The 12,879-nt window shown below is 37.6% G+C and overlaps 1 protein-coding gene across 3 annotated transcripts in view; it reads right to left on the bottom strand.

The window, feature by feature from the left end:
• The window catches only part of DCAF5 (DDB1 and CUL4 associated factor 5), a 68,698-nt gene that overhangs the window by 41,850 nt on the left and 13,969 nt on the right, over positions 1-12,879 (bottom strand). For all 3 annotated transcript variants that reach the window (XM_005479929.2, XM_026793504.2, XM_074542854.1), the window contains exons 3-5: positions 12,771-12,807; positions 10,262-10,401; positions 8,098-8,227 (exon numbers count right to left, since the gene is read on the bottom strand). In XM_005479929.2, the coding sequence (XP_005479986.1) occupies positions 8,098-8,227; positions 10,262-10,401; positions 12,771-12,807 (307 nt within the window). The remainder of the gene's footprint in view (positions 1-8,097; positions 8,228-10,261; positions 10,402-12,770; positions 12,808-12,879) is intronic.

Genomic DNA, 12,879 nt, shown 5'->3' on the forward strand with positions numbered 1-12,879 from the left:
TTTCAGTCAACCATATTTTTTTTCCTTTCTCCTTTTTTTCCTTTTTAGACAAAAAAAAATTCTCTTTTAATTCCTTCCATATTAAATTGAGGGATAGATGTGATTAGGGCAAGATTTACAATGATTACTGCCTAAAGAAAGCCCTCTACAAAAACCCATTCAATCTGAGGTTCTTTTGAGCAACAGATTATACTTTCAAAATTTGCATTACAAGGACAATACTTTGCACTTTAAATTCTTGTTTTAAAAAGACCTGGGTGCTAAAGTATTTCAAAGCTAACAAAAAGATTAAGCACCATGAGGCTTTTGAAGTAGGCAGCTTTCCCTTTTCTTAGTACAGGAAAAACTGAGGGCAAGAAAGGTCAATCAACAGACCTAACCAACACTCTGAAACAAAACCAGGTTTCCTGACTTGTTTACAGCTACATAGTGTTGAATATCTAAAACCTGAATAGCAGAGCAAAGGGACAGTATTGAGTTTAAGTGCCTGCCAGAACCAAGAGCGTTAATGTGAGGATGCTGATAGGCGTGAAAAAGTTTCATCTTCAAATCAGAAAACCCCAGTGCATATGATGGAGAACAATCAAGACACCGAACAGAAGAATGACTATAGCCCTATCTGAGAACAACAAAGAATTAGAAGCTGAGCTACTAAGAACACTCTTTTCTATTATACAATTTGAACCTCAGTTCTCCACAATTCAGTTGTGTCTGATCAACAAATCCAGGGATCCTAAAGAAAAGCTAAAAATCTTTCTAAATACACTCCACTCCAGGAAGGACACCAGACTAAACACAGAAGAAGCTAAGCTAAACCCTCTGTTCCAAGAGGGCTGACAAGATCATGCATAAAGCAGGACTGCAAATGAAAGATGGAGTGTGTATATCTAGAGTATAGCTAAGCGAGAGGGCCCTTCCTACATTACCATCCCAGGAAACTCCACAATCAGGACATGGCATAAGGGTGGGAAAAAGAGACTACAGTACCTGGTTCACACACTTAAATACCAGGCACTATTTGGCAGACTTGCAAAGTTAAGTATTTCCAGACTATCTATTAGGTGATGCTTACACCAGCAACAGAAATTACTGCTTCAGAAAAAAAAAAAATTGTTTAACAATCAATCCACTGATCTACATAGTTCAAAACTTTAGGCTGCACTCCTGTCTTCAAAGAAAAAAAGGCAAAAAAAAAAGCATCAAAAGACTAAAGATGGCAACAAAATAAAGTCTCCTGAGGCAGGAAAGTCATCAATATGACTAAAGCCTTGATGATTGTTACCATCTCTCCTTGCCCAAAGATAAAAAAGGCTCATTTGCAAGTACTCCCTTTTTTCCCCTCAGTGAGAAGAAAGAAGGAAAGGCAGAGATAATTTAAAGTTAGAAACATCTAAGTAAGTCGTTGAATTTGGCTAAATTTGTGGCAAACATTTTTGAGATTTATGTTTACAATAAGGAAATCTAAGCCAAAAGCCATCCAAAAAGTACTGCTCCCCCAGATGCCATTACTATTCAAATGTTCTTTCAACACATCCTAAAGATTCCCAGAAAAATTCAGTCCCATGAATTTAAGCAATAATCAGTTCACTTCCTAAAAGTTCAAAAGGGAATTTTTGAGAAATAATGGAACACAAATAAGAAGGGAAAGTGTCTACATTTAGGTTCTGTGTAATTTGGGGCAAATATGCCAAGTTGGATCTGGTTAGGTCTTTAAATTCTAGGTTGAGAAACTGATCAGTTGAGCTGCCTCAGTAGCACAGAAGTGTAACATATGAGGATGGTACATGTGTGGGATGAGTTCTATTTTCTGAACTGCAATTGAAGACAAATAGCTATTTGACCTATTTGAGGTGGTATGGTTGACCCATATTGGTGAGTTCCAAAACAGCATTTAAAATTTGTTAAACTGTACCCTAAATGAATTACTTTAAGCAACATCAGTCAAAAATCACACCATATTATTCTACTAGGAAGAGAAAGAAATTATAAGCCTGACAATGATCAAGTGGTTGCCAAGATACACATTTCTCCTGCAGTCCTTAATACAGTGCTCTGCTCAGAGCAAGACTGACAAAGGTCTCCAAACAGAAACATGCAGCACGCTTCTATTGCACTGAAATAATTGAAACAGGTATTTGCCAATTCAATGATGTAGTGAACTGTTCCACCTGCAGGGACTTAGGGAATCCCAAAGCAATCACACTGGAAGTGATGACAATCAGAAGCTTCTTTCCTCCACATGAAAAGTCAAAATGTAAGACAGTCAAAGTAAAATTTTAAACATCCTCATTACTATTCCTGCCATCATGTATCACCTACAGATTCTACATGAAGAAGATTCCCAATTCACCAGCACTAGCTTTTAACGAAAGAGCCCTGAACCTTGGTAAGCTCCCTGTCAGAAGCAAATCCTGTGTCTGGTCCCTGAATTACTATCCCCAACACAATCACCAACAATACTGATCCCTCCCACTTGCAGAAGCTCAGTATTTCATCCAACACACCAGACATCTTGGTAACACACAGATAAAAAAAGGCAACAGTTACTTTGTAGAGTGAACTCAGGAAGGAAAGCTAGAAAGGATAAAAATCCAGCACATGGGTGAGCATTACTCAGAAAACAACTGCCATCTCTCTTCTTCTTGTGTGACCTCTAAGGATCAAATACCTTGAAGGTATGACACTAGAAACTAAAATTGGCAAACACTGGAGACCTCAATCTATGGACTTGTACTCAGTTATGATGCTGTGTTCATGACCTTAGAATACCTTCAACATCACCACAGAGATTTTCTAAAGTCCTCTCTATGCAACAGGTTACAAATATCACCTGTGGTACAGACAGAGCTGCAAATACTCATCTCCCTTTCTCTTGCACATCCACTTATCAAAAAAACCCAACCTAACAGAATTAACCATGCCATTATTCAGAGGTAATATTCAGTCCTCTCTTGCAAAGCTGGTCTACTTGACATGCATTTAACTAAACCATGAAGAACTGCTCTCAAATTTCCTGTAGTTCTGGTAGCTACCACTCCTATTTTGATACTGAGAGAGGCCTCCTAAACCTTAAACCTAGCTTTTCCAGCTACATATCAATCTAACATCACCTGCAAGATTTCTATGTCCAACTGTATTTTCCTCTTGCTACCAGACCACTGATACAAAACCAAAAAAGGTAATACTCATCAGGTCTTTGAAAGGCTGGGAACTCAATGAAGTAACATAAACTACCAATCAAAGCAATCAGGAGCCAAGAACTGGGTTTTCAAAAATACCTATGATCTCCAATATATGTGGACCAGAAGTTATGGATGTCACAGATTGTTTTAAGAGTTGGACTGTGTTTACTTGCAGTACAATGAGTAAGCTGAACACCTAGTAATTAGCACTTGGCAGAAAACCTCTGTTCAAGACAGAGGCTTTAGGAAATACAGTCAGTTCAAGACCAGCAGCACAGTGCAGCCACACTTTCAAAGTCATCCACACATTGGAAAGATCAACACACATCAACATTCATAAGCCTGCTAAGAAGAGTCCTCTCCCAAGAGCCCCCTGAACGTAATTTGTTTACTACAGGGAAGAATTTCTATACCTCTATATTTTGCTTACTGTTTAATGAGCTAATCACTAGATGATTCACTAATATCTAACAACATGTGTTCCTTGTCCACAGCTTAGGAGTTTGCTTCTCTAGATTCTCAGCCTTATTGCAGCATGAAGATCAGTTTAAAAACATGTGATGGTCATTAATAGGACAAATCAATATAATTTTGATCTCAAAAACTTCCACATATGTAGATGTAAGTGGTGGGTCAGAGGGAACATAGGAAAAGAAAGTATTAAGAGTACAATGATAATATTTTCTTAAGGGAAAAAGCAGTCTTCTCAGTCTTTCCAGTAAAAAGAATGAGATGGTCATGGAGCTGCATGGAAAAGGAGAAGGGAGAACATGACCTAACAAGTGCTGAAATTACACAGCCTTTGCTTGAGATATATAGGTACTCCAGCTTGCTGAGTTCCCCCCAGCAATTCTGTAACAATATTTTTAATACATATTTTATTGTAAATAGTTTAAGAAGCACAGACCTCCCTCTTGAGCTTTCTTTTAAAAAGGCACAGCTTCCAGACCCCATCTAGTGGTGTGAATGCCTTACAGCAGTCTCCTCAATCAAAACCACATTTAGAGCTTTTCAATGCACTCTTTTTAAAGAAGAAACAATACAGATGGTTTCAGTTTAACGTCCACCTGAAGGAATAGAAATACTTACACACTCTAAAAATAGAAAAATAAGATTTCCAGACTCCCTAGTCAGCTTATAATTGTAGAATTATATTAGTTCTGCATTTATAGCACTTCATATAGCTATTTCTGAGGAGCCAATCCACCACATCCAGATCTTATTAGTATACTGGGATAGGAGGAGAGAATCTCAATTGCTGCACTAAATCTGAGACAGCAGAGATATCAAGCTGTGAATGAACTTTGGGAAAACGCAAAATGAATCCGCCTCTGTATCCTGACTCAGTCAGCAAGACTAATCAAATTATGATTATTTGAAGTGAGCTAAACTTTCCACAATTCAGACTGTGCAACTGTCTCTAAATTTCTCCATGCATGCCAAGAAATGCTGGCTTTTCAATCACCTCCTTCACTGTGGCAGCCAAGCATAAAGCACTCCCAGCTTCCTATTAGACAGTTAACCAATTCCACGGCACATTAATAAAATCTACTCAAAATCAGGACTTCTTTCCTAGCCCTAAAAGTATTCAATTTTAAATTTTTAGGGGTGTTTAATGGTGCCTAAAGAAGTGGACAAAACCGATTTTCCTGGCTGGAGGCATACAACAGCAATCTGAGACAAATTCTCCCATAACTCAATTGGAGATGAGCCATGTAAAAATCCTCAGATTTTCTGGATAAATAAGTAAATACAGCTCATTTGTTCCTGTCAAGCAATGGAATCTATATCTGAATTCTCTAACCTACAAGGACATGACTGCTCTATTCAATGTTTTGAAAATGTAGAGCTATTAGCCTAAAACTACACAATTAGCTATATTCCAGTGACTGATGCACAAGTTTAGAAGTTAATAGCAAATCTCTCCTTTTCTGATAGTCCATTATCAAGCTGAAAAGCATCAAAGAAAAACTAGACTCTGAGAAGTCTTTGCTGATTAAAATCAGATATTCAACATCAAGCCTGATCCCCTTCAAATGATTAAAGGCCCCCCAATTCCTGTGCATTTTAGCAAACCTCACCTATCTCTGTAAAAAGCCTCTACACACACAGTGCTGTTGGCTGTAATGTGTATTGTGTGAAAATATTGCTAACTACAATGTGAAGGTATTGCTAACTACTGTACTGCTACTGGCCACAAACAGCTAGTCTTTGGAATTCCAAGCTTCTCACTTGCTGCATTTTGCAGACAAGCAGCAGCAAAATTCCCCAGAGCAGCCTCCAGTTATGAAGCAAAAAGTAGTGCCTGCATTACCTAACTCTGCCTCCATCTGAGAACAGACAGTAGTTGGGACCATGAGTTTTACAGAAAGTTTTATACCAGCAGCAAGTTATTAACTACATGTAACCATTTCCCATGTCCCATATTGGTAGAGCGCTGTGGTCCAGCCTAGCCCACTGGGAGTTAAAATTTTGGCAACCCACAGTAAACACTTAAAAGTATCTAAACTTCTTCCCCTTCTTTGTACTCATTCAACCTCTAATCAAAACTGCACTACCACAGAATGTGACAAAGCAGGCAAAGTTGAAATGATCTGGTACTTTCTATTGGCACCACGGGTGGAATGATAGGAGTGAAAATCTTCCACAGTGGCCTCAGTGTTATGATGGACTACATCAATACCGAAGGTCTGGAAGAATTTCCCTTGATGGCTTAAGGCATAAAATCCCTCACAGGTGAAAATCATATGCAGCACTGCAGATAAAAAAGACTAGGGAAGAAACAGACAGACCTAGCAATTTTTTATTGTTGTTATTTGCTGTCATTATATTGCAAAGGTTTCATATTGTTGTCTCCTTAGTACAAGAGTTCCATACCTCCTTGATGTTTCTCATAGGCAGCTCCTCTAAGCACTGACTCTTCTCACAGTAGCCAACTGACTCCAGTTCCCCCTCAACCAATCCACTCTTTTATAACACTCTTCTGATTGGCTACAGCTGTGGCCAGTTAAAGTCAGGCCTACTCCTAATCTTTAATAATTAACCCAGCTGCAACTCTTTAGGGGGTAAGATTACTTTCTACACTACCTTCACCTTCCTATATCCTATCCCCCTTCAGTGATTTATACATTATGCTATTCAACAATCCCAGCAAAGATTCAACAATCAAATAAATACTTGTCCCTCAAATCATGTCCCTCAAAAACTTCTATTCCTTCATCCTTCCTACACTTCAGGAAGAAATACAATCTCTTGGATACCAAAGACAATATAAAAGAGAGCTACAAACATGTAGGGAAGCAAGAACTTTTACCATTAGCAGACCTTTTTGACAGTGAGGAAAGCATCTGATGCAGTAGCCTTCCTTTGCTGTGCTAGTGGCATGCTTACAAAGGCAGTTTCCTGTTTATGCCTAGATTATGGAGAATTTCAGGGCTCTTTAACCCTTTCTTCCTGTAAAACTCACCAATCAAAGTGGTTTTGGCAGATCCTACCTGCAACTACAGCATCCTTTATTATTAATACAAATATGGAAAATATTCACAAACTTCCTCACATACCAACTTCAGTTTTATGCAGTCTATCACAAGTACTTACAGCATTATGTGGATTACTTTATCTTTAGCAAGAACTAGTTTTACCCCCTGATAATTAAGTGTATTTTCTCCAGAAAAGTATGTAACAAACTGAAATACACAGATAGATGTGTAAATTCTGGCTTCCACTTCCTCACCAGAATGAGGATTGTATCTTTACTGTTCTAAAATTAATTTCTTTTTCCTCATATGACAAAGTGAATTGGCCACAAATACATTAAAAAACAAATTCCAGCTTTCTAGATTAGCAAATTAGATCTACAGAGACAAGTTTTGTCAAATGCTCTGTTACTTTAAATAGACTAAAAATTCAGTATAATTTATTTAAATATGAGAGACCCTGACTTTGGCAGCCCACTAGCAGGACACATATAATTCTGAAGAGTCCTCTTTCCTGAGAGTTTCATGGGGAAAAAATCTGCAGCGGCAGCAGAGTGATTTAGAGCCATTTTCTTTTCCCAAGCCAAGCATACACCCTTCTCACTGTGTTTTGGACACATCTCTGATCAAGCAAAGGAGGAGAGCTAATGGCTGTCCCAGAAAATGGTAGCTGAAAGCAGACTTAACACCTGCATTCATTTATGTTACAGCTGGCATGCAGCCAGACTTAACCCACCACAGATTTTTATGATGGAAAAATGAACACTCACAATCTGAAAGACTGAAAAAGCTTAATCTCTCATGCATGCCAAAGTCTGGTACCAGACATTGTATACATCCACTTTAGAACCCAGTCTAACCATATTTCCAACTGTAACCTAATTCTCTTAACTTATTTTTAACTCTATGAATATCTGGAAGCACATTAGACAGCCAAATGATTATACAGATGTCTGTATCTCTCAGGAAGCCATGTTAAACTCATAAGCACCGAGTAAAAAGCTGCCTTGACCACACTTTCTAGTCAGCCAATAAAAACTGAGCTGGGCATGAAAAACAAACTGTAAACCAGGCAGTGGCACCACAGCTTCTTCCAGTAGTACCAAGACAGTGCTAAATACAATGATGAGAACTTGACACAGCAATCCAAGCTAATCTGCAGTGGTGGAGCCAAGCAGGCTTTGGGGCCTTGACTTACCTTAAAAATCACTTACCTTAACACTGAAAATCTAGCCCAGTTTTAAATCAAATTAGATCAAAAGTATGAGGAAGAATATTAATTATGCAAAATAATTGATGAACAACACTGCTATTAACTTTGTTGTGCATCTTCTCTTACTAACACATATACTGACTTAAATTTAAAAAAAAAGCAGCATGCCATCACCTCCCAAGGGAAAGAAATAACACAGCATAAAACAAGGTCAGCCAGATCATACCTCTGAGGTTTACGGATATCCCAGAGTCCCACACCTTCCTTAGAGTTGGCAGTAGCCAGTAATCTGGGTTCTACTGGATTAAACATCACACTGTGAAAGGCTGATGGGTAGTGTGCCAAGCAGAAGGGCTCTGTTGAAAAAGTTGAAATTTCAGATAAGAACAAACAATGCATTCAACTGTTCAATGCAAGGAGTTTGGCAGCTGAATATGGAAACAGCATAACAAGATCTGAAGATATGGAGACATGTTCAAACCACTTCTCAAGCTGACACATCCAAAGCAATATAAAACCTGAAGTTTTAAAATCCACCCACGTGTACATTAATTCTGTCTAAATATGGAAAAGGACACACACTGAATTACAAGACACCATTTTCTTTATTGAAGGTTATCAGAGTTTAAAACTAGCTATTTAAAGATCAAATATTTGAATCTTTTTAAGGTTCATTACCAAATGCTCATCTGATAAAGACTATACATGGAGGAGCTTCTGAAAGCTTCCTAGTACTATATGCCTGAGAGTTTCCACAGCCCCTGCTGATTTTCCCAAACCATAAATGTAGCAGAAATTGTTTCTAAGGGAAAATAATATTACAAGAAGTGAAATAAATTTGTGTGAAACTCAGCTTAAAGCAAGCTGCTAACCCTGGGGAAAAGAAGCCTACCACCTCTTAAGTGCTGTACTAGCAGACAAGAAAGGTGCTCCTTTTGCATAAAAAAAACGTTAACAGTTAGCTCTTGCTGTTCACACACAGAGTAGAAAACATGCTCACTCAGACTCTCCCTCTCATAAGACTGTGTTTGGGCTGCTATTCTGCCTTATTTATTCCATCAAAATACTGTCTCCATGAAGAGTGGGGAAAAGCCTTGACTCTGTTACCTTCTCTCTGCTTCTGTGTGCTTTACAGCTTTAAGCACAGTCTAATTCTCTTCCTTGTTTGTATCTTCTGTGGCATGCTGCCACTCTTTAAATCAACTAAGAAACCAGAATCAATCTCTATTTTGAGCCAGGGATTTGGCCAGACTTTCCCATTCACTGTTTGCTTTGGTGCAATTCCTGTGTCACTCACGTGCTAGGGAGACAGTTCTTGTCCCTGTCTGACTCACCAGTGCAGCACCCTTAGCCCCACAAGCACCTCCAGAGCTATGTGATTTTCTTCCTCATTTCCCTCATTACCACATATGAACATGGTTAAACAGGCAACCCTCTCAAATTCCCAATACCTTCTGAAAGAAACCACTGCCTATCAAGCAAACGAGACAGAATTAACATTTACTTGTCTTGTCTGTACGCTCCTTCCATGCTCTATTACAAGTTTTTTCATCAGGCATTTTCCTTCTTAGTGTTTTTTTAGCAATGATGAAAACAAAGGTCTCTGACCACAGATTAAGCTTCATGGTGTTATTCATAGACATAAGTCAAAAGTAAAAACAAGAAAAGAAGCCAACTTTTGTCATGCCAGTCTGCCCAAAGGCTTTAGAAATTGCTGCTGGTCTGCCAGCAGCTCCAAATAAGGTTTAACACCAAAACTGACCTTCTATGTTTGCATCATCAAATCAGAATCCTGCTGGGACATAAAAGGCTGTGTTATTAAAATGGTAGCCCCCACTGAGAAGCAAAGACCTACATCAGCTGAGTGGAGAGACAAACATCAGATTGCCAAAAAGGCTGGGTTTTAAAATAAACTTTAAATTTGTGTATATTTCCTTAGTCAAATCACTCACTAATCAGTCACTAATTAATGGTGCTTTTCTTCCTACCTTTATTATAAATAGATTGGCACCACGGTTTTCTTCTAAGATATCAAAAGTTGCCTTTCAGCCTGTCAAATAGAAATTACAGGAGCTAAACTAATGAGGCACTAAGTCATTTTAATGAAAAGTGGGGGGATTGCTTTTCTATTGTTCCTTATGCTCATTCACTATTGTAGCTCTTATACACTGAAGTACGAACATGTTTCTGAAGGGAGCAGCTCAACACTTCTTAATAAAAATTATAAGTACTCATTTAAGACAGTAACAGAACTGTAAGGACTAGGGCTTGACAGTCACTGGCCAAAAGAATTATGTCTCACTTTCACCCCAGATAAACATAGCTTTTCTCTTCCTTGCCTTACCTGAATTCTTCCTAAATCAATTCTATTTTCCCTCTAGAGATCTCACCTCCATGGGAAGACTCTCGGATGTCCCAGATCAGGACCCGGCCATCATCTGATGAGCTGGCAAAGATGTTGTCATTGACTGGGCTCACTGAAAGGCCGTACACTGCATCCTCATGGGCAAACACATCCAAGGTCTCCGTGCTGGAAGAGAGACACTACATCCTCATTCTTCCTTCTTTTGCTATTGTTTTAGAAAGCAAAGCATTTACTGCTTTACCTACCTAGTAATACTTTGTGACAAAGTTTCTGTCATTTCATAAAAAGACCCTTGTGTTTAATTAGAGTAAAAACCAAACAAAATACCCATGTATAGTGACTTCTTGCTATGAGGAGAAAAAAAATCTCAAAATAAAACTCAAGCATTAAAAACTTCCTATACTGCAAGAGGCTACGGAACACATGATGCATTAGATTTAAGTTTGGGAGGATGTAATAGGAAAGGGAAAGAAGCCTTGGGACCTCTGGAGTAAATTTTTACAACTTAATGTAAAAAGGAAAAGACAGAAGTTCATTCTTTAATACAGTTTTTTGTTCTGTCCAAAAGTTCGTTTTGTCCAAAAGAGCAACTTTCCAGATGGCTTTTTCAGTAAGTTTTCTTAGTTTTTCAGGATAGACCAGACCTATATTTTTCCATGTAGAAAGAACAGCAAAAAACAACAAAATAAAAATAATTCCCCCAAAAGTATATCTAGATTTCAGCTGTTTCACAGCTATTAAAAAAGGAAAAGCACATTCTCCAGTCTTTTCCCAATGTTTCAGATCATCTAAAAAGCTGGAATAGTGGTATGGAGAGGTCAAAAACTGAAATACTAAATCAGAAGATTCTGGGACTTCATTTCCTTTAAAAAGCTCCTTTGTTTCTTTAGGGAAAAAACTATATATACTATCCCCATATGTCATGGAAACAGCACCAAAGAGATCCTACATAAAATCAACATTTTGCTCACATGGCAAATGATATTTCTAGTAGCAGATCTACTAACTCTATCTCAGGGATCATTAATAAAAAAGGGGAAGAAAGCAGTAACAGAAAAAGCCATTTAAAGTTACAAAAAAGCAGTTGACAGATCAAGTGTTATCATGAGAAAGAGATTAACTTTCCATAGAAATCAATCAGAATTTGGTCTACTAAGGTTTCTTTTAAAAGATCATACAAAATAGCCTTAGAGGAAGGAATTCTGTATGGATTACAACTGGACTTTGCATATTTAAAAAAAAAAAAACAAACTGATAACAAAAGCACATTAAAAATATGCACATATCAAAAAGACTTGTCAAAATATCTAAACAAGACACAGCAGGAAAAAATGTGTTATACAGAAAAGCAAAAATTACAAAGATCTTGTACAATCTTAAAAAGTCAGAACACAATAAACACCAGCTTCTAAAACTGACATTTCTACACTTAAGTAAAACAAGAAAAACAGAACACCAAACAAAAAAACTCTCCTAAAACCAAATACACACCCCCCCAAAAAAACCAAACAAAACATCCCTTCCAAAAGGCCTAAGAAGTTAAAAACAACAACAATAAAAAAAAAAAACCAACCAAACAAAAAAAACCCAACAAACCCAAAAACAACGATATTCCTGAGAAACCATCAGAACAGAAGACAAAGTTACTTTTGCCCAGCTTGTATGTAAGACTTATACAAGATGCAGACATATGGCATGATGGACTGAAGGTAGATATACACTGAACAATTCAATGCAAAGGGCTTTGGAAAAACACATCAAGAACTGAGTCCATATTATGTTACTCAGGAAACTCAAAGAAATGTAAGGTTTTATACCTCCATTCTTACATATATCTCTTCCTGCTTTTTCTTTATTTTGTTGAGTTCATGTTAAATCAATGGTGAACACTTAAATCTGGGAAGTTATTAGCACAGACCAAAATTCTAAAGTTTTTTTACTTCAAAAGCAGTAAGCTCTACACGATGTCTAGAGAAGTCCAATTCAATATATTACCACTACTGTATTAATTATACTTTGAATACCACCTAATCTCGATGTAGCACAACAAAGCCCAATTCCCAACTGTTTTACAGTTTTGGCAGAAAGTAAGTGCCAAAAGCAATATTCTGCATGTCAGTGTGGGGAATCAGGCAGCTGCATCCAAAGTTTAAAAAGGAAGTTAGATAGGCCAAGCACTAGCCATCTTAAACACAGGTCAGGTGAGTCTGTTGAGAAACAAGAAGTCTGTATGTGGCAACAGTTGTTTATGTGCCAGAATAATCTACTCAGAACCTACTGTGCTGTCTGCAGGAGAGCATATATAGTTAATAATCATTCTCTTTCCTGAGGTCAAAATAATACAGAACCCAGGTGCTGAAAAAGAAAACGGGGTGATAGGAAATACTTCATTCCAGTTATGAATTTAGATAAATAAAAAACAAATTTCAGTATTAAAACACGGTTCTCCTAAACCATTAATTTAAAACAGAAAATGCCTCCAGTGAGTTGACATTAAAGGAGTTCTTGAAGCAGTGGAAACACAGTGTATTTACCTTTCAACATCATGGAGTATAACTTGTTCATCATTGCCTGAAAAGAGAAATATAAGCAATTAACACCATGTTCTAGTGATTAAAAAGCATTATTGTGAAAAAACCCCGA

Source organism: Zonotrichia albicollis, chromosome 6 (genome assembly GCF_047830755.1).
Source record: "Zonotrichia albicollis isolate bZonAlb1 chromosome 6, bZonAlb1.hap1, whole genome shotgun sequence".
Classification (NCBI taxonomy): Eukaryota; Metazoa; Chordata; class Aves; order Passeriformes; family Passerellidae; genus Zonotrichia; species Zonotrichia albicollis.